This window comes from Eschrichtius robustus, chromosome 8, assembly GCF_028021215.1.
Source record: "Eschrichtius robustus isolate mEscRob2 chromosome 8, mEscRob2.pri, whole genome shotgun sequence".
NCBI classification, from domain to species: domain Eukaryota; kingdom Metazoa; phylum Chordata; class Mammalia; order Artiodactyla; family Eschrichtiidae; genus Eschrichtius; species Eschrichtius robustus.
Genome location: NC_090831.1, coordinates 123,612,615 through 123,638,695, shown reverse-complemented (window position 1 = coordinate 123,638,695; position 26,081 = coordinate 123,612,615). Strand labels below are relative to the sequence as shown.

General features: G+C 59.0%; 1 protein-coding gene across 11 annotated transcripts; it reads right to left on the bottom strand.

Annotated features, from left to right (window-relative positions):
- KRBA1 (KRAB-A domain containing 1) lies at window positions 1–26,028 on the bottom strand. 11 transcript variants are annotated; one of them, XM_068549637.1, is made up of 18 exons: window positions 25,903–26,028; window positions 17,732–17,858; window positions 17,204–17,323; window positions 16,392–16,529; window positions 15,500–15,652; window positions 14,651–14,782; window positions 14,261–14,443; window positions 13,230–13,385; window positions 12,386–12,604; window positions 11,725–11,898; window positions 11,130–11,303; window positions 9,035–9,187; window positions 8,303–8,485; window positions 7,288–7,494; window positions 7,069–7,200; window positions 6,038–6,142; window positions 5,356–5,601; window positions 1–3,822 (listed from the first exon to the last, which is right to left on the bottom strand). In XM_068549637.1, exons 1-18 carry the CDS (start codon window positions 25,912–25,914, stop codon window positions 2,924–2,926), a joined length of 3,513 nt encoding a protein of 1,170 aa, XP_068405738.1. In that variant the 5' UTR covers window positions 25,915–26,028; the 3' UTR covers window positions 1–2,923. The 11 variants fall into 11 exon arrangements, with proteins under 11 accessions (XP_068405738.1, XP_068405740.1, XP_068405746.1 ...); XM_068549639.1 differs by having other exon boundaries at window positions 6,038–6,139; XM_068549645.1 differs by having other exon boundaries at window positions 11,130–11,231.
- Between the last annotated feature and the right edge of the window lie 53 nt (window positions 26,029–26,081).

Sequence of the window (26,081 nt, the reverse complement as noted above, 5' to 3'; positions counted from 1 at the left end):
GGGGAAAATGGAATGACTGAAAACAAACAAAACCCACAACACTGTCAGTACAAAAGGTGGCAGGAAAGCCAGGAACTCCCCACCACCAAGTGAGACAAACATAAGCACAAAATAAGATGCTATATTCAAATCTCAATGTATCAGCCATCATTTTGCACATAAATGGATTAAGGGCTCTGAGTAAAGGACAAAATTTGTCAGGCTGGATTAAAAGACAAAATCTGACCGTAGGCTGTTTACAGAAGCCACATCTAAAACACAAGGACACAAGGTCTAGAGCAAGCCTGGTCTGCCCGTGCGCCGAGCTCCTTCCGCAGAGAGCGGTGACGTCGTGGGGCGTCTCAGGCAGGGGACTGTGGCCCCCGCACCCCTTCACCTCCATGGCGGCCCCCCTTCTACTGGGCTGTGAGGGGCCCGCTCCGATGCGACAGGCTGAGGCGGGACCTTCCCACCTTCCTGCCTCACAGTGGCCTCGGGCTGGCGGGGCAGATGGGACGCCGCGGACCCTGACAAGACAAGAGCTCCGTGGGAGCGAAGGTTCTCTGCCCCCATCTCCAGACCCCGGGAATTCCTGAGTTCCAAAGGCCCCTCGGTTTCTCCCACCAGAGTGACCCCATTTCCTCACGAAGTAGTTGGAGACGGACACGGGACCAAACTCCTAAACTGCACACAGATTGCTCACCAAATCAGAGATTCTAGAAGGCTTTTCAGTTAATAAAGGGTTTTGTCCACGTGGCAGGCAGTGGACCTGCGGGACGAATGTGGCTGCAGATCAAGGAGTGTCTCACCATTCATTTTATTACTCGTTTCCTGCATTCTTGAGAAAGGACTTGCACTTTCCCACAGTGTCCAGGTGGACCTGGAGCCCCTGGCCTGGGCCGCAGCCGCCGCGCGCGCTTCCCGCCAGCGGCAGCAGGAGGCCCGCGCAGCCCGGAGCTACCGCTCCTCCCGCCCTCTGGCCCGTGTGCTCCCTCGCGTGTTGACGTGCAGGCTGATATTCGGAAAGCCCACAAAACTGAACCTTCAAGGGTCACGCAGAGGAGGACAGCGTGCTCCGCCCCGTCCCCGCTGAGAAGGGCGCGCAGAGGGGAGGCCGCCCAGGCGGATGGGCAGGTGGATGGGCGGAGGTCTCCTCCGCGGGGCCGGGGCCCCTGACTGGCAGCACCGACCCCCTCTCCCCGCCAGGCCGTCAGACCCTTCCTACTGGCTCTGAAACGGGCCCAGCATCGCTCCTGCACAGCCTGGGAACGAGCTGGACTCATCTTCCTGAGTGGAAAGCCTAAGCCTAGAACTTTTCTGTTCCTTATTCTCCATCAAGTATGGCTAACCGTGAAGACTGTCTCTTACATCCTACTTTCATGATCTGACGAACACTAGCTTCCGAGACAGTCATCTTGGGACTTACTCTAGTCCTGGAAATGTTCTAACACCCCTTCGATGGTCTGTCTGCCGGACACCCCGCCGCCAGCACGAGTGGCCTGCTCCTTCCACAGGGGCAGCAAGAAGCGCAGGCCAGGCGCGGCGTGTGTCCCCAAAGACCCTGATTTTAGGGACGCACTGGGTGCAGCAGCCACAAGGCCCCCCTTAAGCACCCATCATGGCTACAGCCGCTCTGGACCCCGAGTCGGCTTGGGCCTCAGCGCCGCACCCAGGTTCCCTGACATCACAGCTAACCACGCCACAGGGCCTTCCCAGACGACATGTGTGCACAGACCGTCCTGAGGATTCCTCAAATCAAGTACGGACTCGGGTGGGGAAAGATCGGGAGAAAAGATCTGACCCTGGGGAGGGAAATGCGGCACACGACATGCAGGCCGTTCCCCGTGCTACACCGAGTGCCACCTGAGGGGTGGGGCCCAGGGCAGGCTGGTGGCCGCCGCGAAAGCAGATCTAGTGACCCCGGTCATGCCTTCTTCCCCCACGAGGAACCCAAGTTTAGCTCAGCCTCTCACGTGTGTTAGGGGTGGGAGTGTGCACTCCTCCCGCCCGGTTCGTGTATTGGAGTCCTAACCCCGGTACCACAGAACGTGATCTTAGCTGGAGGCAAGGTCTTTACAGAAGTAATTATGTTACAGTGAGGGCATGAGGATGGTGTCCTCAGACGAAAGGGACATTTGAGGCATGAGTTCAGGAACAGCACCCTGTGAACACGAGGACGGTCAGCGACCAGCCACGGAGAGGGGCCTCGAACAGCCTCAGAAGGAACCAACTCTGCCAACACCTCGACCTTGGACACCTGGCCTCCAGAGCCGTGGGGATATAAGCGTGTGTTGTTCAGGGCGCCCGGCCTGTGGTACTGTTACTGCGGCCCCAGGAAGACGACACGTGTGCTGCTCCTTCCCAGGGAGTCGTGTGCAAATTCCGCCCCCAGCCGCGGAGGGGGGTTGGGAGGCCGGGTAGGGGGGTTGCGGATTCTCTGGAGGCTCTGGGAGGGCAGGCTTGTCCCCAGTGCTGGTAACAACCCATCAGCCACGCCCTGGTGTGGCCCCTCTGGGCTCCTTTCTGTAGGAGCCATGGGCCTTTTCCTTAGCAACCAGGGTCGGTAATTTTAGAATCCACACAGGTATATCCCGCTTAGGCCAGGGGACGGAGTTCTGCCCCAAATGAAAGCTAAGCCCCCATCCGCCAGGAAGAGGACAGCCACGGCTTCTCGGCGCTGAGGTCAGGACGGCAGGTGGGAAGAGGGGCTCTCCTGCGTGGCGCCCCCGCAGCAGTTCGCAGCGCCCCGGTGGCGTGCGCGCGGGTGTACGCGTACCACCCCCTGCCTGCGCCGGCAGTTCCAGCGGGAAGCGCAGGAGGGGAAGCGACATTTAAACGAACCTGAGTCAAGAAAGCCAGAGGCGTGGCTGGGGGACGCACCTCCCTGAGCATCGGGCATCCTGGAGTCCGGGGCGGTCAGGCCAAGGGCACACTCCCGGCCCCCTCACAGTCCAGACACGGGGAAGGTTCGGCTGCAGGGGGCCGAGGGGGGCGGCCGGCCGCCAGAAGGGGCGGCCAGGGGTGGGGCATCCTCGGCAGGACGCAGCCCAGTAAGACGGCGGCTAGGGGGCCCCCACCCGGGGTCCCTGTGCTGCCCACCCCACAGCTCCCCCTCAAGGGCTCTCTGGAGCCCCGCCAACAGGCAGCTCGGATCCTTGGGCCACTTTAGGGTCCTGGGCGGTGCCGCTGCTGCAGCCCGAGGCTCTGCTCCTGCACTGGCGGCCACCTGGGGGGGTGGGGCAGCAGGCAGCGAAGGGGGCCGGGGGCTCCAGTGGCCCTCCGGGCATCCGAGGGGGTGACACGCGGTCAGCACAGCGGGGCTGCTGCATGCCGAGGAAAGAGGCTGTGGGGAAAGGCCAGAGCTGGGCCCCGAAGCCTCTGGCAGGGGCACGTCCGGGGGCAGCTGAGGCACCAGGCGGGGCCTCGCGCTGGCCAGGCCTGAGGAGTCGCCGGCCCTGCAGCCTTCCACTTGGCCCCGCAAGATCTTCGGTCTCGGCCTGCGGGGGCCCTTGTGCCTCCAGTAGGGCGGGTGTCTGTGAGCAGGGCCGCCGGTCCAGCGAGGGCCCCGGAGGAGGCCCTTCGGCCCCGGGCCCCGTGGGTGCCGCCTCCGCCGATCCACCTGGGTTCTCACGGCGGCCACTTCCTGAGCCAGGCCGGCCAGGGCCCCGGCCAGCCGATCCAGCTTCTCCGAGAGGGCGGCACCAAGGCTGCGGAGCTCGTGCTGCAGGGAAGTCCCGCAGGGGCACGGTGGCCGCGGGGAGGTGCGCGGCAAAGCCCTAGGGATGGCGGCTCCAGGGGGAGGCCCAGGCGGATCTCCGGGAAGGGGCCTCGGGTGGGTCCCGGCTGAAACCAGAGCGGTACGCACGTGAGGGTCCTCGAAGCGTCAGGACCTTCTCTCCGCACAGGGTCCCTTCAGCTAGTATCTCATCCTGCCCCGCTAAGGCCGGGCTTCGGACGGGCAGGATCCTAGTGACTCAGGCTGGGGAATTATGGATGGCTGTTCCCCAGATTCACGGGCAGGATAAATCACAAACCTGGTCTCCATGGTAACCAAGCTGCTTAGAACAGTGGCCTTCCCATCTTCTAGGAAAAAGGTGGGTTCTCTATGCCACCTTTGGGCCCTACTGGTGCCCCAAGTGCCTAACTCTGCCCTTGGGAGTCAGTGGGCAGGGCCTGGAGAAGCCGCAGACGGCTTGAGGCCAAGGCCGTGGGCAGCATCTGGAGAGGGCCCAGGAGGGCCAGTCCAGCCTGGGTCCCAGGTGTTTCTAGTGGGGTGACCAGGGGGCTGTATCAGCACCCAGTGCTACTGGTCACCAGCAAACCACAAGCGTCCCCACCCCCTCCTGACCTGTACCCTCCCTCTTCAGAAGTTACAGACATTGGACTTTAAGTCTTAAGTTACTTTAAAAAAAAATCACCTGCTCCTTCACCCTAAGTTCCCTTGGAACTGGTCTCCACCTGAGGCAAGCCTCATAAGGAAGCCCCGTTACCACCCGGAGCCGCACGACAGACCTGCTCTCCGGCCACATCTGAGTCCCCAGCCCGGCTCCGGCCTGCACTTCTCAGGACCCCAGAGCGTCAAACAGAAAAAGTGGAGACTGGAGCCCAAGGACCCAAACGATACCCGGCCACGTGCTTCAGGAAGGATCTCGGCTAAGGGCCAGCAACAGTGCTGCTGGCCTAGGTGTCCTTCTACCCGAGGCGCAGCAGCGGGGCTGCCGGCCTCAGGCCTGCTCAGCGCTCCTGATAAAGCAGCTGCGCCTGCAGGGACGCCAAGCCCACGATATGACGGAGCCCCCCACTGCAGGCTTCAAGTGTGAGGATCTGGGTGCATGTCCCAGAGCGGACCAGGGACCGAGCCCTGCCCTCCCGAGGCCGGTCTCTGACGTGGTGTAGGGAAGAGCTTCCTCGGGGTCGGGTGACGCAGAGCCACATCTCTGGGGACGCCTCCGCCAGGCCACTCACTACTGCGCCTGTTTCCCCCTCTGTCCTCTAAAGTCGCCTCAAACCCCGAACTTTGATTCTGGATCCATCTATTCTGGGGAAAGTCTCAATTTCTGTTTTGCCTCTAAAAAGGGTCTGCATACTTTTATGAAACAGCCAACTATTCCTGTAGGGAAACCCTGAAATGAAATAAGCAAGCTCAAGTGAGTTCAATGTGAGACTCTTCCTGCCTGTGACCCAAACGAGCCTGGAAGGCTGTTATGAAAAAGCCTTTCCCAGGCTGTGAGCCCGGGGTTCTGGCTGGCCCACCCTGCCACAGTGAGCTGAGCAGCGGGGAAAGAGGGTGGGTGGCCGTGCAGACGCTGAGCCCCCGCCAGCCCCGTGCTTGCAGGGCTCCCGACACTCGAGGGGGCGGGGAAGCCACCAGCTCACCTGTAACACCTGGGCTTCCGTCTCCGGGACCCAGGCCCCTGGACTCTTCACCAGCCGTCAGATTCCAGGACAGGGGCCCACAGGCTGACCCAGGAGGCTGGCAGGGCCCAGACCCCGACCTTTTCCCCAGCTGAGAGGCAGGGCAGGGATCCACAGCTGCCCCCGCAGGAAGAGCAGAGAGCACTTGGGGTGTGGATACACATCGTTCTCCCAGAGCCACTCTGACCGGGGATATTGGGACACGACCTAAAAAAGAACCCGAGACAACCAAACTTTCAACTTTCAAATACTGGTTAAACGAGATGCAAGAGGGATATACTCGGCTCATTAGGAAGCCCATCTCTGGGCACCAGGGCACGCAGGACGAGGGTGGCCCGGATTACTTCCGGAGTCCTCTGCGGCTCCGGCGTGATGCCTCTGGCTCTCCCAGTAGGTGGGGGCTGGAGAGCAGGTGGAGAGGGCCGTGGCTGCAGGTCCCACCCCCAGTGAGGCCCCTCCGGAGACCTGCTGGAGGCCCTGTGGGTCCACGCCTGGCCCCCTCTGCTGTTTTCCGACAGGTCCACGGGTGGTGAGGAATGTGGGTACAGCCGGGGCTTGCGCAGAGGCCAAGCGGTGGGCGGAGCTGCCGGCCTGAGTGCGGGGGGAGCCCCCTTCCCCGACCCTGCACCCCACCCATCCCTACCTCCTCCGGCGCTGCCCAGGGGGCCAGGCGGGCCCAGGCTCTCCAAGCACACTTCTGTCCAGGGCGGATGGGACCGGCCTCCCACCTTCTCTTCTGCTTTTCCTGCTGGGAGCGAACACTGGGTCAGGCTCGGACTGAGAACTGAGGAGGCCTGGAGTAGCAGGCAGCCGTTTCCAGCTTTCCTGACGGGACAACCGCTTAGTTCCCCCAGGTGGAGGGATCTCACTTGTGACACTGTTTCTGTTTACTGCCAAAGCTACTGGCAACACAACCAGGTAAGGAAGCAGGCAGCCCCCCAGATGTGGGTGACCTAGATCAGTGACCACTTGACCCTACTTCTCCCTTCTTGGGCCCCAATTCCACGCTTATGCTTTAAATAAGCCAATAAAGAGTGAACCTGCCAAACCCTAGATACCCTGCCCTCCACCCTAATAAAAACACAGTCAGGTCTGTGCACTCTCTCTCCCCCACACCTCGCCAGTGGGCGTGCCACGTAACCTCCACGACCTGCAAGTAATACATCCTGTGCCTCCAAGTTCCCTGATGGCTTCTGCCGAAGTGCGTCCTACGGCACACAACACTGGCTCCAGTGGGGCTCCAGTGTGTGGGGCTGGCCCGCTACGAGCAATACGAGCTGGGGTGAGGGCCCCAGGTGTTCCTAGCTGAGAGCTTCACTATCGATATACTGGGACCGACACAAAAGTATATATACACGTACATACGTTATTAAGTGTGTGTAATGTGCATATATTATATACACATATTAAAAAATATATATATATCTCTCAACTTTACTGTCAGGCTTTCCAATTAAACACACTCATTCAACACTCCTGGGGCCCCATGTGCCTCAATATCCCCGCCTTCTCTCTTGGACACAGCTGAGCCTATGGGGAACTCAAGCGTGACAAAAGTAGAGAACTTTCTGGCAAGAGTCAGGCAAAGTGATGGGTGGGACTCAGAGAACCCAGTCTCTGGACCCTTGGCCCTCCTGGGGGACATGCCCTCTTCTCAAGAGACCCCAGGCTCACCTGCACTGAGACCATGGTGGTCCCCGGTCTCGCCTCTTCTCCGGCCTTCACCAGGGCTGCTGCCAGCGTGAGGGCCGCCAGGGAGTAGGGAAGGAGGGCCAAAGCCCTTGCAGCTGGGAAGGCGGTCCCTCTCTGTCACAAACAAAGCCGGGGTCAGGGTGGTGCCTGCACCCTGGGGCGGGGCTCCCGGCTCTCCCCTCCTCTCCCCAACAAGCTCACCCTGCAGGAGGGGCTGCCAGAGCTCAGGCTCCAGCCTTGGGTCTTCTCCTTCCGAGCTGCTGATGCTGGAGCTGAGGCTGGGGCTGGGGCTGGGGCTGGGGCCCGGGACAGGGTCGGCCAGGCAGGCGAAGCGCAAGGGCCCCCCGGGCAAAATCCCCTTCAGAGAGTTCTCCAGGCAGTGGAGTGGGGAGGGCTTGGTGGCTGGCCCTGGGCAAATGGCAATAAAGGAGCCCTCTGTCCATCAGCCCAATGCCAGGCAGGAGGGCCCTCTGCCTCAGTGGGCGGGCTCGTGGAACTGGTCCTTTTTCAGCTCAGCCCCGTACAAGCTCTGGTGGGCCCTGGACAGCTTCCTCTCTGGCCATGGGAAGTGGAGAGATGCAAAGCCAGAGCCTGGCCCGGCCGCCAGTCACTCTGGAAAGGCCGCCGGGGACCCTTCCAGAAGTCTCAAGACCCTGGAAGCCATAAGCAGTCTGGTTCCAGCCAGGCTCTGGGTCTTATAAGCCAGGCGGCCCCTCCTACTCGCACTCACTCAGGACCAGCAGCCTGAGGAGAGATTCAGTTCTGTCCACAGGAGGCCCTCCCAAACCAGCTCTTTCTCGCCTGGTGGGAGTATTAGAAATACTGTACTTATTCAAGTGAGTCAGACCCTACCAGCCCACTTCAGCAAGTCTAGGAAGGAACTCTGCTGTGAGTTCAACTACGCTGCAGCTGCAGCAGTACGACACACGCCTCCACCCCCAGGCAACTAGTACGATAACGGAAGCAACCAGTCTCTCCCCCAGAGAAACCCAATGTCTGGATAAAAGCAGTGCTCTCCCCACTTCTTTTCAGCACACCTCGGGGTGCTCCAGACAGCAGTCTTTGGGAAATGTACACACACTCCAGCTGGCAGTCCAGAATGGGTGAGATAAGGAAGGAACAGAGGAATACAGAGGGAAGGGGAAATCTGTTCCCTCATCAAATGCTGTATTGGGAGGGAAACATGCCAGCAAGTCCCGGCGCAGAGGCAGCTCACCATCTGGGAGCCACGTCCACGGTCCTGGCCTGGCGGCCCCGGGGTCCTTGGGGCCTCGCTGGTGGCAGGCAGGGATGGTGCCAGAGGCAAGTGCCTGTGGGCTGGCCAGGCGGAGGCTCCTGGTGGGCATGTCACCCCCTCGCTGTCCCAGGTGGGCTGGCTCACAGGCCTCGCCCCTCAGTCCTGTTTCAATGAGAAGCCAAGAGGCCTGTCAGCCCGGGGGCCCCGTGTTGGCACTGAGGCCAGGAAGTCACTGGACAGAGAACAACTTCTGCCATGTTGGATTCTCGGGCTCACAAGCTCCTGGAGCGGGCCATACCACAGCCCCGCAGACGTTCCCGGGAGCCTCCCGAATCCTCCAGGATCTCCTTATGCCCCGACCCAGCTACCCAGACTCCGGGCAACCCCACAGCTCAGCGGCCGCGCTGGACGCCAAGGCACGTGGGGCCGACAGCCAGGATACAGACACTCTGCGGCCAAGGCCCCAGCTCAGGCCCGGATTCGGAGCAGCAGCAGTGGGGCTGGGTGTCCCGTCCCGCCTCACCGCCGCCAAGCCTCTGCCCAGGCCATTTCCAGGACATCATCTCATCTCGGGCTGGGATGGGGGCCCACCAGCTTCTGGGGAGGCAGCGCCCAGGGCGGTCCCTGGCGCTGGCCTCCAGCTGCTCTGGAAGGCTGCCGGGGAACCTTCCAGAAGTCTCAAGATCCTTCAGACGCCGGGCAGCGCTTTACCTTCCATGCCTGCCGTCCAGTTCTTGGGCTCCACTCTCCATGGCCCCCTGTGCCCTGCCGAGGAGCAGGACCAGGTGGGCTGCGGCCCAGGTGCGGGTATCTCTCTGAGGCAGTTCTCCAGGCCCTGGAGCGGGGAGCTTCCCACGGGGCTTCCTGTGAAAACCCAACACTCGCGGTCTTGGCTGGTCAGAGCTCAGTCCTGTGAACCCCAGGAGCCTTGCCTGTGCCGTGTCTGGTGCAGCCGGAGCTACTGCAGGAGGCGCAGGGCCCGAGGCCGGTCACGCCGGCTCAGGGCACCCGGCGGGGGGTACCTGGCCCCAAACCCGTCACTCCTGCCTCCCGGCGGCCCTGGAAGAGGCCTCCCCAGCTCGGCCGCCTACACAGAAACTGGTCAGCGGGCTGTGGTGGGGGAGATGGGCCCTGAGGCTGAAACATCGTCAGGCTGCCTTCGCTACTCAAAGAGGGAAAGGCCAAGGATGGAGCAGGTCAAGAAGGGCAACGCTAATGCCTTTCAACTTGGGAAAAAAACAAATTGCCAAAATCGTATTTCTAGTGACAGAGCTGTGGATACAATAGGAACTAGGATAGACCGAAATTCTTTTTCTTTTTTTTTTGGCTGTGCCACGCGGCATGTGGGATCTTAGTTCCCTGACCACTGACTGAACCCGCGCCCCCAGCAATGGAAGCGCGGAGTCCTAACCACTGGACCGCCAGGGAGGTCCCTGGACGAAATTCTAGAAAAGGCTCTTCCTGGGTCAGCTGTCATCTCAGCCATGCTCTTTCCTGAAGGCGTTTGCTGATGCTGGGCCAGGCAGAGCAGAAGAAAAGAGAAACTGCCAGAGCTTCAGGCCGCCGTGAGGCTGCAATTGCAAAGTCACGAGAGGAACCCCACACACAGCTTTCCCCACGGACGCTGCTGAGTTCTGGGGCAACACGGGGAGCTGGGGAGCTGGGCTGGAAGCTTCTACAAGGCGGCGTGAGATCGCCTGCCGTTTGGGTGACTTAGAAAACCAGGTCTGTTGATGGAGGATGCTCGAGAAGGAATGTCCTGGTCCCGACCGCAGCCCACCGCGCAGCTGCAGGGAAGAGAGGAGGGGGCAGCACAGCGCTGAGGATGCCAAGACCAAACGTGGGAAGACGCCAAAGGGAAGCATGAAGACAGAAAGCACGGTGGAGAAGCTGCGCGCAGGATGCCGGGCCACACGCAGCGTCCCCGGAAGTCGCAGCAGCGGGTGGCTCAGCACCACAGGGCAGCAGAGGGGGGCAGACGCCACCCTTCCTCCGCACCCTTCCTCCGCACCCTTCCTCCGCAACCTTCCGTAGCTTTTAAGCAAGACTGAACGATCTATTACCTACTAAGAACTAAAAATTAAGAAGAAAATTCGGCTGCATGTTGGGAGGTAAAAGCCCCCCCACCCAAGGGGCTGACCCGTGGCAGGTGCAGGGACCTAGGCCCAGGGACCCCGGAGGCCCCAGGCCGGCCCGATGGCCCCGGCTGGCCTGGCACAGAGCCCTGGGTGCAGCTCCAGGCCTTTCCACTGACAGCGGGTGAGGCCAAAACACAGAGGAGAGCCCCGGGGACCGGGTGTCCATGGACAAGGCAGACGGAGAGCGCTTGGGATTATTCAGGTGGAGAAAAAGGTCCAGTCCTGCAAGGTCCCAAAGAGGGGACAGCTCACATGGAGGCCTCCACGAGGAGGTACCCCGACGCGCAGCCGCCAAACACACCCTCTAAGGTGGTTTCACACAAACCTCATGACGTTTTTCCTGAAGTTGGAAAGTCAGTGGATGTGACAGACACTGACTTCTTCGTGGCTGGGATAAGGAAGAATTTGATGTTCAAGGAGATCTTTTTACTTTTTAAGACATCTTAGATGTCGTCCTGCCCCTTCTGAGCCAAGTCACTAAAAGAGACCCCCGTCCCCCAAAACAGGCCCTGCGTCTGCTCCCGCCACGGCATCCACTCCCGGCCGCTCTGCTGCCGGCACCGGGCACGATGGCCTGACTTGGTTGGGCCGGACACATGGCGGTGGGCAGTGGGGGGCCTCCCGTCCGTCCCCAGAATCCACTCCCAGCCTCAGGCCGGCCAGCTCACCTTTTCCAGGCCGATGCCCCTGGCTGCCCTCAGGGCTCTGGAAATCCAGGTCCCCGTCAACGCTGCTGGACGAAGAGAAGCTGGTGGAGGTGCCTTGGGAGCCTGCAGGGAGGGCAGGGCTGTCTCTCGTGCAGCCCTGCAGGCCCAGAGCCGGAAGAGGCCCCAAGACCACCTCTGCGGGAAACAGCACAGCTGGCGTCATGGGAAAACCACAGGAGAAGAGGCCCCCTGGGCTCTGGGCTGTGGACGGGCACCCAGACCTGCCCCAACGCCTCTCCCACTGGGATCTCCCCTTAGGTTAGGGCACTCGTGGCGCTGATTAAAATCCCGTAGCACGTTAACCCACATAAACCCAACCACTGGTCTTGTGAGCCTAGAGGGTAAGTGAACCTCTCAGTGGAGACAGTGGGCAGAAGAGTTTAACTGGCTTCCACCAAATGCAGGGGCTGTTTGGGGGTAGGCATGAGAGGGGGCTGGGGTAGAAGGGCTGCACCCCTGAGGCCTGGGATGAGGAGGGGGGACCTGACGGTGTCCTTGGCATCCCCCGTTCTGTGCACAAGGACAAACGCCACGCCGAGCCCATGACGCAGTCTACCTTTGCTGTGTGATTCGAGGCGCTGCAGCTCGGGCCTCTGAGACCCAGGGTCTCCTGGCTGGGGGCTCCGGGACCAAGAGCTGGCCGGCGGCTGGGAAGGTAACGACCCACTCAGGGGGATGCCCCTCAGACAGGCCTCCAGGGCTTCCAGGGGTGAGCTCGAGGCGCTGCCGGCTGGGACAGGGGAGATACCCCATCACCATCTCTGGCCCATCCCCCCGGCCCAGCCCCGGCTGGCTGCCTGGCCTGCCTTCCGCAGGGGTGGCGAGTCCCGTACCAGGCGTGGGAGCCTGCCAGGCAGGACGCCCTTCTGTGCGGGCTCTGATCTGCTTTCTGCTCCCCAATCTGGGGAAGCGACGCCAGCTGTACCCAGGCCCAGGGGCAGGGTTGGGAGAGCCACACGTAGGGGCCAGCTTCCCGACAGTTGGGAATTCTCTGCAAGACCACGGTCCTTACAATGGAAGGCTTCCTGGGCAAGGGCCTGGGTTAAGGAGGACGGGGATTAAGGGAAGGGATTAACTGCCTGAGAAGGACGGCCAGGTGGACGCCTCTCCGCCCAAGAGACAGGCAAGTGCCCCGGCCCGGGTGGGCTGGCAGAACCTTGTTGGGGGCGCGGAGAACCCCACCTGGGAAGACTCGAGCAGACAAGCCCAGGCCTCACCTCGAGCTGCAGAGCCCCAGCTGGGCACTCGGACCCAGGCGGTGCCTCCATTGTCTCCGGGGCTGCCCGCGGCAGAAGGGCCATGGGTCCGCTTGCTGAGCTGACAGGATGCGGGCTCTGGGGGCCCCTGGGCCCAGCCGTCCTCCACCTTCACTGCAGAGAGCACGCTGCCAGCTCCAGGACCAGGCCCGGGGGGAGGGGTCTGGAGGGGGCGGAGCCCTGTGGGAAGCCCCTCATGAGGCCTTCATAGGGTTAGGATGGGGCATCCAAGGCCCCCGGCCTCCACAGCCGTCTCAGCTCCAAGGTCGTCGCTGCTCAATCATCAGCAGATGGACCCAGTCCCACCCCCGCCTCCAGAGATTTCTGCTGAGGGGTGATGCCACGCAGCCCCCCTCCCCCAGGCAGCACCGAGCCAGGGTCCTGCCTTCAAGGGCAGCACGACCATCTCAGATCGACTTTCTCAAAGTTCTGGGACGCTGATGACCAGTGGTGAGCCCACGCGAACGTGACAAGAATCCCCTCGTCAAAATGATACCCGGCGTGTCTACTGCCTGGAGCTATGCCTCCTATTTTCCGTCTCTCTCCCTCCCAACCATCCCCTCTTTCCTTCTGGAACCCTCAGCTCCTACTGTAAGAGCCAATCTGGAATGTTACCGCATTGCTGCACCTCCTACATGCCTACGCCCTTTTACAGCATGATCCCCGACGTCTGGCTACTCCAACCGACACACTGATGTGTGCGCCCGGGTGTCTGGCTGTGGAGGGTCACCTACTGCCCTGCTTGGAGCGGAGAAAGGCAACGGTTGACGTCCAGGGGCCTCCCTGCCCAGCCAGTGGCCCTTACCTCCAGAATTCCTTTTCCAGGCCCCTGGGTCCTCCTGCAGCCGTGGGTCCCTTGCTCCTGAGGGGCTGGGTTGCTTGTCCCGGGCCTCTGGGATCTCCTTCAGACAGTTCAGCAGACCCTGGAGGGGACAATCCCCTGAGGCTGTCTCTGTCTTCACTACAGAAAAAAGGAACACATGTTCCCCCTGAATCGGTGACTTCAGTCTCGGTGACAAACCACCAAAAGAGGAATTCAGTTAAAAGGTCCAAGGCCAGAAATCTGGAGATGCAGGTCTTCTTATAACTCACTCAGCCTTGCACAGGCCACTGTCTTCTTAGTGCTTGGTTTAAAAATGCCTGTCTACACACCTCCCAGAACTGGATGGATGAAAGGAGGATGTGGAAATGCACCCTACGGGCAGAGCATATGGTGCTACTCTGAGTACAAACGAAGGAGGTGGGCGGGCTGGGTTGCTACTTGTAGATGGTTCTCTGGGCCCTGAACAGAACTTAACTTGAGGAGGCCCAAGCTTTTTACACACACACACAGCGTGTACCTAAGCCTCACAACAGCCCTCTGAGGTGGGAACAATTATCCCCTTTTACAGACTGGAAACCAAAGCTCAAGGCCTTGAGGAGCCTCGCACAGTCTGCCCAGCTAACAGGCGTCAGGGTCCAGGGCTGGGGCTCCTGCCCCCACCACGTCACCCTGCTCCCCCAAGCCCACCGCAAGCATCCCACTTCGTGTCAACACGAAGTGACACTCACTCATCATCTCCTCCTCAGGTGTCCCATATTAGGACGAGTAAAGAACCCAAAGAATCCAGGGCAAAGTCTATTTCTGAGTTTTCTTATACCAGCTGACCAATGCTGTTCCCCTAAGACAGCCATCTGGCTCCAGAAATGTGACACTAATGATACAGGAACGGCCAAGTTGGCAATGATCCTTAGGGAGGATGTTATATTTATAGACAAGGATCTATCAAAGGGCAATTCGAGCTCTCTGCGGGCTCAGAAACCTTGGCGTGAGGAGACGGGTCCGCAGAGACTCACCTGCCCAAGGCGGGCTCCCAGGCCGCGGCTCTGCTCCGGTCAGCGGGGACGCACCCAGGCTGGGGACGGGCGGCAGTAAGCTCAGGGGCCGCTCGGGGTGCTGGGGCCCGGGCTCGAGGATTTCCTTCAGGCAGTTGATGAGGCCTTGCAAGGGGCTGTTCCCAGGAGAGATTCCTGCAGCTCCTGCAAGGCCAGCACGCTCAGGGCAGCCCTGAATGCGGCAGCTGTGGGACCTTCAGGGGTCAGATTTCCCACCCGTGAGAATGGGGACGACGTCTGACCGCCATGTCGGGCTGTCGGGAGGCTGAGGTGGGAGCCACACGATGCCTCCCTTTTCCCACCTGCTCAGCTCCGGCGCAGGCCCCGCCCTCAGGAAAGCCAGCCCCTCACCTGCCCCCGTGGTCCCTCTCTCCTGAGTCCTGTGGCTCTTCCACCTGCTGGGGCTACAGGTGGGAGGGCTAGGCTCCTCGCTGGGGGCTCCTGGGCTTTCCTCCTCCACAGGCTTTGGCATGTCAGCCGTTTCTGTTGCAGGAGAGACAGCAAGGCCTCTTTAGCCCCAGCTCCTGACCCTGAGAAGTCACCCAGGATCTGTTCCCCCGAGAGGACAGGCCTCTCCAGGCTCTAAATCCCTGAGGGGCAGCCAAGTCCTGGGAAAGTGGATTTGCGGCAGAGCCAGCTCCCACAGGCTTGTTCCAGAGTCCATCCTGGGGAAGGCGGGGTCTTTCCCTGTTTCCTTCTGGTATAAATGTAAACACAAGACTGTTCACTCCGGGACCCTCCCCCAACCCCAGCCTCTGACTTTGGCTCAGCAGGTCATGCCCACAGCCTCAACACGCAGGCCCAAGCCTTGTACATATGTTTCTCAAAGCTGGGCACGTGGCAAAGGTGCCAAGTGACACCTGAAACTACAGGCTAAATGGGGTATGTTTTCCAGGAGTGCCAATTTTATGCCATATTAATTTGAAATGTTTCAGATAAAAACAGATATTCAGACAAATGTATAATTTGCAAAAATTTTAAAATAAAATGAGACCCAGAGAAATTCCAGTGGCCACCTTGCCCTCCCCGACTATTAACGCTGCCCTGGCGAGGAGCTCTGGGAGTCAGGGCCGGTGCCACAGGCACGCCGCACACAGCACCCCGCGAGTGGGGCCGAGCATCCCGCATCTTCGCCCGTCCACGGGCGGAGGCCCAGCACTAGGCCTGCTCCCTGGGGCCCCCGTGCTGGGTCATACTCACTGATGGGGAGGGGGCTCCCCTGCCCCCTGGCTCTGGGCGGGCTGCTGGATGAGCTACCGCTGGGCATGGCGGCCAGGCCAGGCCGGCCGACAGGTGTGTCCGGAAGGCAGCCGAGCAAGCCTCGGAGAGGGCAAGTATCCCCCATCACAGCTGCTGTTGGGGGGCGGGACACTGGAATTAAGCCCGGCAGGAGGTAAAATGCCCCCACCATTGTCCCATCCTGGCCCTTCCCTGTCATGTTCCACTAACAATGACCAGGACGTCAGTAACCTCTGCCCTGTCATCCCTGGGCTCTGACACGTAGATTCACAGTGTAGGTCTTGTTCTGATAAGATCCTTCTCACCCGACCATCAGCTGAGCGGACTCAAAGGAACCCTACGGGCTGGGGCTGCTGGGGACAGACCCCTGAGGAGGTGAGAGTGCGTGGCGAGCAGAGCTCGGGGAAGGAGGGAGAGTCTGGTGAGGCGGGAAGAGTGCAGGCTGGGGGAGCCTGGCCACTCATCTACAGAACAGGGCCGGCCTCGCCCACCACGCAGGGCATGCCACGACGGGGGCCCCAAGGGCATGGATGAAGCCAGGTGGAGCCACTAGAGAAGAGTCAGAAGCTGCTGTCTCACCACGATCCACGCACTCTCAGAGGACAGGCACGCCGCCCGGGTTCATGCAGTGGGGCGACTCCACCCAGGGCCTGGCAGGGGCTGGGCAGTGGGGCGACTCCACCCAGGGCCTGGCAGGGGCTGGGCAGTGGGGCGACTCCACCCAGGGCCGGGCAGGGGCTGGGCAGTGGGGCGACTCCACCCAGGGCCGGGCAGGGGCTGGGCAGGCGCACAGCGCTGCCCACAGCTTGAACTTGTCTGTGGGATGCAGAGGGACCGCCCGCTGTCGACTCACCCTCGGGGCTCGCCCCCTCCCCGTCCAGGCTGGCTCCCCCGCCCTCAGGGCTGACTTCCCCGAACAGGAACTCTGGGATCTCCTTCACCAGCTGCACCAGGGCGCTGAGGTGCAGGCTGTGCTGGGGGGCTCCTCCTGCTGAGAGGCCACAGGGAACCCCCCGCATTAGCTCGGCACTCATGCTGCTGCTTGCGGCGTCACGCTGCGTCTCATGTAATCCTCCCACCACGTGAGGGGCAGCAAAGGAGAGACCCGTGTCCACAGACAAAGAGGACCTGGGCTCAGGGCAGGCGACCTGCCCACGGCACAGCCAGGAGCAGGATGCTGGGGACCACGGGTAACTGAGCTCCTGTCGCTCGTTCCCTGTTACTCCTCCGAGGGGACCGCCAAGGAGGGTTGCCTCCCCATGCCCTGCCACTATCCAGGCCCCTGCCTTTCCTGGCACCCCCTGGACCACATCCACTGCCCAAAGTCTCTGGACCTTCAGGGGCTGCAGGCTGGCTCTGCACGGGTGGTGGCGGGAAGGGGGCCTAAGGGGGGACAAGTCTCCAACGGTGACTTGCTTTCTTCTGAGCACTTCATGCGATGGGCAACAGGGTACCAGGCTCCCGGCCCAGAGAGGTGAGGGGTGAAAGGTCACGGAGGGGTCGGTGTGGCGAGGTGGGGAGGGTTGAGGTCCCAGCGTCCCAGAAGGAACGGAGCCAGGGGCTGAGGACACGTGGGAAGGACACGAGTGAGTCCACCTGGGCCTAGCCTACCCAGGAGGACCAGGACCCCAAAAGGGCCTGCCCTCGCGTGCCAAGATTACTCACCCAGGGGCCCTCCTCCCCGAGGAGGCTCCGGCCCATCACCAGCACAGCTCCCGCCGCCCGTGGCTCCTCCAGGCTCCGAGGGAGACAGGAAGGCAGAGAGGGGCAGCAGCTCCACTGTCCCTGGGGAGGAAAAGAGGGACAGTCCCCCGGGAGCGGAAGCCGCCCTCCGCCCTCCCACACGCGATCACGCCAGCAGCCCAGGCACCTGCAGTCCACGCACCTGTGCACGTGTGTGTCCGTATGACCGCCCAAACCCCAGGGCCCGTCAGAACCTCAGGGACCAGTGCTGTTTCGCCAGTTTTTTAGGGCCCCCACTGAATCACACCCAGCGCCCTAGTACAGTCCACAGAAACAAGAGCATAAAAGACCCGCGAGGCCCCCAGCTCGGCGCAAGGCTCTCGACGCCACCTCACTGTGTAAACAAAGCCCAAGGCCCGGTGGGTCCCGGGGTCCAGAGCGACTCAGGACCCGCGTGGTGCTGACCCGGCCTCCCGTCCACCCGTCAGCCAGCTCCTGCCTGCTCCTCACCCAGGGAGGCCAGCGTCTCGTAGTTCTCCCGCATCACGTCCAGGTAGAGTGCCCTCTGCCCCTCCCCCAGCAGCCGCCACTCGTCCTCGGAGAACCGCACGGCCAGGTCCTGGAAGGCCATGGACACCTGTGGGCACAGTCTCAGGGGAGTTGGCTGGTTCCCTCCCAGCAAGGCCAGCCTAGTCACCCTCAGCTTGGTGACGCAGCCTGTGTCTCCAGCTGGACACCAGAGAGGGGGGAGCAGTGACAGAGAGCATGGGGAGGGCGCCTGACACACGGGAACGGGCCAAGGGGCAATGGGAATCTGCTCAAGAGACAGTGATGGGGGTCAACTGTGTCCCCCAAAAGATACACCGACGTCTTCACCCCAGTACCTGAGAATGTGGCCTTATTTGAAAATAGGGTTGCTGCAGATGTAATTAGTTAAGATGAGGTCATAACGGAATAAGGCAGGTCCTTAATCCAATATGACTGGTGTCCTTAAAAGAAGAGGAACAGAGACAGACCCACAGGCAGGAAAAGTCCATTTGACAATGGAGACAGAGGTTGGAGTGATGCAGCCACAAGCCAAGGAATGCCCAGGGCCACCAGAAGCTGGAAGAGGTGAGGCAGGATCCTCCCACAGAGCCTTTGGAGCAGGCTTCATAAGATTAAAGAAACATTTTGTCCTAATTTCTTTAAAAATAGTCATTAAGTGGGCTTTAAAATGACCGTCAGACCCTAGAAGATGACCAGCATCTAGTAGGCATGAATTTTAAATTACAGCAAAAATTAACTTCATGCAAACTTAAGCACAAAGTTTATATTTATATTAAGCAGAATATAAATTACGGGAAGGGTCCTTCTGGCTTAGGAACAAATGCTAAACTATTTATCTGTAAGAAAAAAATTATTAAATAAAATGAAGACACTCCTAATAAAGCAAAGATAATCTACTGCCTTGTTTCATCAACTCAAGTCAGTGATTTTAAAAACCATCACTGCGGGACTTCCCTGGTGGCGCAGTGGTTAAGAATCTGCCTGCCGGGCTTCCCTGGTGGTGCAGTGGTTGAGAATCCGCCTGCCAATGCAGGGGACACGGGTTCGAGAGCCCTGGTCTGGGAAGATCCCACATGCCGCGGAGCAACTGGGCCCGTGAGCCACAACTACTGAGCCTGCGCGTCTGGAGCCTGTGCTCCGCAACAAGAGAGGCCGCGATGGTGAGAGGCCCGCGCACCGTGATGAAGAGTGGCACCCGCTTGCCGCAACTAGAGAAAGCCCTCGCACAGAAACGAAGACCCGACACAGCCAAAAACAAATAAATAAATAAATAAATTTAAAAAAGAAAAGATGACTATTATCTTTAAAAAAAAAAAAAAAAATCCACCTGCCAACGCAGGGGACACGAGTTTGAGCCCTGGTCCAGGAAGATCCCACGTGCCGTGGAGCAACTAAGCCCGTGCGCCACAACTACTGAGTTTGCGCTCTAGAGCCCGCAAGCCACAACTACAGAAGCCCATGCGCCACAACTACTGAAGCCCACGTGCCTAGAGTCTGTGCTCCGCAACAAGAGAAGCCACCGCAATGAGAAGCCCGCACACTGCAGCGAAGAGTAGCCCCCGCTCACTGCAACTAGAGAAAGCCCGTGCGCAGCAACGAAGACCCAACACGGCCATAAATAAATAAATAAATTTAAAAACCGTCGCCACTACCAACCGTGGCCTTGTCATTGTCACCAATGGCATCTTCTCCCCACTCTGCCTGTCTCCTGCTGACCACTGGCACCACGAGGACACACCCGGCTGGAGGCAGCCTCTCCACGGGCTACCTGCCTTTGGTCCAGAGTCCGAAGGCCCACAAGTGGTCAGACACCACAGTCTCTTCCTCCTCGGCCCCCTGTGCATTCTGACCACCGGACAGCCGCTCAGCAGGCCAGCGGGCTCTCCTGAACTAACCTCTGCCCCTCTGGCCGGGTATGGGCACCTCTTTTCGGGAATACGCTCAGACGCCCTCCGAAACATCTCTCAAAGAGCCACCCCCATCTCTTCCTGGCCTTCTGGACAGATAGATCGTAGCCGACGTTCAGGTCCGTATGGAAAAGCAGGCCTGACACTGCTGTCCCGAGAAAGGCTTGCCTGCGAGGCTGGCCTGAGGCTGGTGCTGGGGAACTTGGATTTTGGGAGGTTCCCACGGTTTCCTGACTGACAAGGATGGGTTGCTGGGCCCAGACTGTTTGTACAAACAGTGTGGTTTATGCTGAACACTGCTTTCCTTCTGGGACTCTGGGATTTCAGTACATGCCAGGAGAAGGGTGCCTACGTGGCCTGCCCCCAGTGAAAACCCTGGGTGCTGAGTCTCTAGTGAGCTTCCCTGGGAAAGAATATTTCACACCGGTTGTCACAACTCATGGCTGGAAGAACTGAGTACGACCTGTGCGACTCCACCAGGAGAGGACGCTGAAGCGTCTCCTGCTCCCTTGGGACTCTGCCCCCGTGTCTTTCCCCTCGGCTGATCGTGACTGTGTCCTCTGGCTGTAATGAATCACATAGTTGTGAATACAACTATACGATGGGTCCCGGGAGTCCTCCTAGCAAATCACTGACCCTGGGGTGGTCTCAGGGATCCCGACACAGGGCCCCATTGCACTTCCCAACAGGACACGAGCACTGTGAGGGCCCAGAGGGTGTCCCCCCGGCACATCTGGCAGGGAGGCCTCACGACCCAGTCTGGCCCTAGCTTTGCAGCCTCGTCCCCCACTGCTTCCACTCGCGCCTCCCTCCTGGCATCCACGGCCCACCTGCCTCGCTCTGTCCTCTGTTCGTCTCTGCTCCTCTTCCTTCTCTCCCTCCCAGAGTCCGAATCCCAGCCAGGCTCGGGAACCCTGGGGCTGGTGGAGCAGGGAGACACTTTGGTTAGGGAGTCCCTGTCTGCTCTGCCGACCGTGATGGTATAAAATTTGTTTTTAAGGCAGAACAAGGAAGCTTAAGCGTAACATTCTCCCTGCCGGTACTGGGCCCCCCTAACGTGCAATGGGCGTCTACATCATACATCTACATCATACGTTAAGCAGACCTGCTCAAAGGCAGGAATGTCTGCTCAACCATAAAGATCAATGCGTTTTTTCCTTCTTCATTCTTTTCCTAATTCTGTATGGGGTCATGGTGACCTACTGTACGTGTAGATCTGGGCTGTGTACCTTTGGTGAACTTTATGTAAAATGTCAGTGTGTCATTCTGACAAATGATCCTTTGTCTCTAGAGTGTACATAACTGTGCCTTCGACCTCTAACAAGTGCAACAGTCCGCAGAGTTTTCTGAAAGACTGTCTCCCGGGTTATAATCCTCAGGTTGGCGTGAATAAAATTCTCTATTTCTCCTTTAGATCGACTACTGGTTAATATTTTGTCAATGTTCGGGAGGCTCAGACTTGTCCCAATAGGCCCAGGGGCTGAATGGCCACAAACACTGCCAGTGGGCTGGATGCACACGTTTACAGACGCTGTTGTGATGAACACATGTGTGTCCTTTAAAGGTAATACTGAATTTATTTTAAAATACATGGAAAGGCTAAATTCTAATGTACTAAGTTTTCAACATTAAGAAAGAGGGTCACAGAATCAAAAAGGTTGGAACACCTATCGGTAGTCCCACTCTCTCACCACCACAGCCAAGGAAAAGTGGGGAGGGGGCAGGAGAGGGTCAAGGAGTTACAATTACTTCACTCTCTTCTCCCTTAGGCACTCAAATACGTGTTAAACTCCCACTATGACCAATGCGCTAGAGAAAAGTAAGTGTCCCCAGAACCTGGAAACAAGTCAAACCAAGCCCTGGGGGAAAGATCAGCCACCTGGAGGGGGCCTAGCGATGGCAGGGAGTTTGGAAGCCCCAGGTCCTGGCCTTTGGACCTGTCAGGGAGGCTGGAGGGCAGGCGGAGGGGCTGGAACCAGGTCACTGCTGCCCGAAGGGAGAAGGCACCAACACTGCGGCACTGTCACCATGGACCATGCCTAGAGAAGGGCACTGGGAGCTCCAGAATCTGTCTGGGCTTCCTGGCCTTGCCCAGGTGACAAGAGTCTCTGTCCTGCACCGCAGGGCTCTTCCTAAGGGAGACGGATGCTTCAGGTCATCCACGATGCCAGCTTATTCAGCAAACCTCTGTGCTCGGACTCCGTTAACCCTGGGCTTCCCATGCAGATTTCACGTTAGGTGGTCAAACACTTAATCGGCCACCATATAGTTCCAGTTTGATTGTCAGCTCTATTTTTCACCGTAAGTTAAGGAACTGGCATATTCTGATTTATCTCTCTGTCCTTTGTGAGTCTGGTTAGTGTACGTTGATCCCCAAGAACTATAAGGCGGGGGGGGGGGGTGCACCGACCGACACCAGGCTCTGCACCTGCAAAACAAAAATGCCACCCAAAACACACGCCCATTTTACAGGAGGCCGGTAAGGAGAGCCAAGGTGGGCTTCGAGGCCACGTCTTCTCCACCTCCTGGCAGCTCCACACAGGGCTGGCTCTGCAGGTCCCTTAGCTCAAGGGAAGAACACGCTGATCCCAGCTACCGAGCTGCAGAGGGCCCGCCTTTCTAATGAGGCCCCTCCCCCGGCCCTCTCTAGGGGACACCAGCCACGCTGAGAACTGACACGGCCTCAACACCTCCTTATCTGGAGACGAGAGCTGGGGTCGTGGCACCTTCTCTGCCTGTACACTTTCCCCAACACGCCACATTTTATATGTGGACCAGGTGCGCGAGACCCCAGCCAGCCTCTCAGCTCCATCCATCTCTGTCCCTCCCTCTAACACCCACTCGGATGCTAAGTGAGAAGTCACACACAGGGGGCCTAAACACCAGCGGAGGGGCGATCCCTACACACTTCCGAGCACTTCAGGTCTCTCGCTTGGTTGACAGGATGGCCCTACGCGGGCAGCTGCTCAGGCACTTTATCCTGGGCTTGGGGCGAAGGTTCCAAAGCACGGAGGGGTGATGCAGCATGAGCAGGCAGACAGCCAGGGGCCAAGTCGAGGACCCTAGACTGTGCTTGACTGTGACTATAACCTATCAGAAGATCAGTAAACCTTAACAAACCAAGCATCAAACATCCACTTTTATTTTTTTTGGCCACACCTTGCGGCATGCGGGATCTTAGTTTCCAGACCAGGGATCGAACCCACGCCCCCTGCATTGGAAGCACAGAGTCTTAACCACTGGACTGCCAGGGAAGTCCCAAACATCCACTTTTTAGAAAATCATTATTACCCAGTACAGTTTGTAGTGATAGATTATGGGAGTTATCTGTAACAAACAAATTCTCATTCTCAGTAATCTCTTAATAAAAGCTGAACTTTTAACAAGGTTTTCAAGGGGGTGATGGAGGGGAGGGGTAGGGTCTTGGGTAAAAATAAATGATCCTGTAGCCACTGATAATGGCAGAGTCCAAATGGCATGGCCCTGGCTGGAGCAGGAAGTGGGGAGAGTAAGGCAGCAGAGCCAAGTGGCAGTTCTGTTGCAGAGCTAGTTCAAGTCAGCAGACAGCTTCTCTGTTTGTCAAACTGGGTGAAAAATACTCTGTGTCCTTATCTTCTCCCATCAGAAGCTATTTACTACCTAACATCTGAAAAAACAGAAGGGCTTTTAGGTTCAAATGACTTACTTCAGAATTTCCTTTTAATTAGGACTGATTTTCTCACCTCATCTTAGATCTACTAAATCATGATTATGTTTAGTGCTTTCAGAGCCCAGAAATTGACATTTTCAAGCTTCCCAGATGATTCTGACACATTCTAAGTTTAGAATCACAGGGCCAGGGGAGAGCTGCCATCCAGTCACGGCCGGAGACTGGGCAGAACCTGCCCGGCCTGCCGGAATGAAAACTACTCGGCTGAACGGGACCCTCTCCTCCCACCAGGGGCCAGCTGTCCACCGTAGCATGTCTGTGAACTAGAAATCACCGACAACTGCTGTACACCTTTAAGGCGCAGTGAACATTTAGTGCCAACTTCCACTCACAACAGGGGGGGGTTCTTCAATTTCTACTTGAACACCTATAGCAACGGAGGGCTCACCACAGTCCCATTGGTGGCCTGATCTGTCAGTTAAGAAGTTCTGGAACACGAACGGGCAGAGTGTGGGGCTTTGGGCTTGACCTCAGGAGCCAGGCTGCTGGAATTCCAATCCCTGCTTTGCTTCATATTAGCTAAGGGCTCGGCAAACTCATCTATAAAACAGGGATCAAAACAACCTCTCTCGGGACTTCCGTGGCGGCGCAGTGGATAGGACTCCGTGCTCCCAATGCAGGGGGACCGGGTTCGATCCCTGGTTGGGGAACTAGATCCCACGTGCATGCCACAACTGGGAGTTCGCATGCCACAACGAAGGAACCCACGTGTTGTAACTAAGGAGCCCGTGAGCCGCAACTAAGGAGCCCGCCTGCTGCAACTAAGACCCGGCGCAACCAAATAAATAAATATTAAAGAAAAAAAAGAACCTCTCTCATAGGGATGTTGTGAAGATTAAGTGAATTAACATAGGAAAAGTGCCTGGAACAAATGCTGGGACGTGATAAGTGCTACGATTCCTATTCTTACAGCCGAATCTGTCTGCCTAACGTCCATCTGTAGGTCACAGCCGGCCACCTCCAGCTACAGAGTGGGCTCTTACACACACCATTCCTGACCTTGAGTGCCTCTTTATCTCCTGGCTAAATATACCAGCTCTTTCAGACATCTGGAAGAGATGGTTTCCAGGCCATTCATCACCTCAGCCAAAAGATAAACTCTTGTATGACAAAGTTCTTATAAAACGTGAACGGGAATTGACCGTGGCCAGGGTAGGTGGTTCCATCAGTAGTCTCCCCCTACCCAGAAAAAGGAGAGGAAGAGTGTGTGTGTGTGTGTGTGTGTGGGTGTGTGTGTGTACGCGCATGGAAGAGGGAGGGGGCGAGCATGATGTGCAAACACTCAGGCCACAGACACGGCCTTCTGGTCCTTCTCAGCGCAAACCCGCTCTCCCAGCATGTTTCAGGCTCAGACTCGGGCTTCCAGATCAGATCCTGAACCCTGCTGCCCCCACCTGCGGGCTGTGCTTCCACGCCCAAGCATCTGGCAGTCACGCTGGACAGGAAGACAGGAGACTGACCCTGTCCCTCTCCCTCTGTGACCTACCACTCCTCAAGGCCACTCCTGGGCACCTTCTCCATGAAGCTACACAGTGGGAGGACACACTCCAGAACATGAAATCTAAAAGATCCAACCCCTCATTGTATAGAAGAGGAAACTACGGTACGAGGAGGCCTGAGCATGGGGCCAGCGGGCATATCTGAGCTGGGGTGTCCGTGGGCTCCCTAACTACACGGCCAGATCTGCAGAGGGGACTGCCCTTGTTCCCACAGCATCCAAACTGTTTGGCTTCTCCCTTTCTCCCAGGAGCTTGTGGGGCATTCATGTCGCCAAGGTCCTGGCACAGCGCTGCTCTGCCTGGCCACAGACTGCCCCAGCCACTCTCCCAACACCACCACCCCCTCCCTCGCCCTCAAACCATGGAGCCCACGGTTGTCTGAGGTTGGCCCAAGCTCATGAGCCACCACAATTACAGAGCTGGCCCCAGGGGCCCACCCAGCAGAACGTGCAGCAACTCCCCTTTGGTACCATCAGGTTTCCTAGCACCTTCACACAACTTGCCCAAACTGGTCCCAGGCTATGACAGATGGGGCTCTCCCTCCACCTCTCGGACCTACACATCTCACCTAATGGATAAAACCTGGTACCTTGTTCTATGCCCTGTCCCCCGCCCAGAGTCCAGGATCCTACCAAGAACGAAAGTGAACAGATTTACTCATTCTCCTTAGGCCTTCGTGCCCATCGCTCCCAGTATAATTTATCATTAAAAGCCAAGAAGAGAGGGTGACGCTTAATCCAAAGGAACGAGTTTCCAAAGGTGGAGAGAGACTCCAAGAATGCGTACACTGCGGGGCGGGGAGAAGGGAGGGGGGCGTCCGGGGACCTAGACTTCTCCGCACCAAATCCTGCGCACCAGCACTCCCCCCACGCCCGGCCAAAGTTGGAGGGTCCCAGGCTCGCCCCCGCCCTCCAGGCACGCACAGCGCCGCGCGGAGCAGACCCGCCGCGGCGTCCGGCTGTTCTCGCCGACTGGCGGCGGGGTCCCGGCTCGCGGCGCCGTCCGCGCTAGCCTTACCTGGCGCGCCATCCCGGACTCAGCCTCCGCTCCTGGCTTCCGGCACGGCCGGGGGCACCCGCTCCCCGCCCACAGGCTGCGCCGCGACCCTCGGCGGCGGCAGCGACCTAGGGCGGCGCAGGAGGAAACCGGGCCGAGCGCGCAGGCCGTTGAGGAGGGGCGGGGGTGGGGCGTCGCAT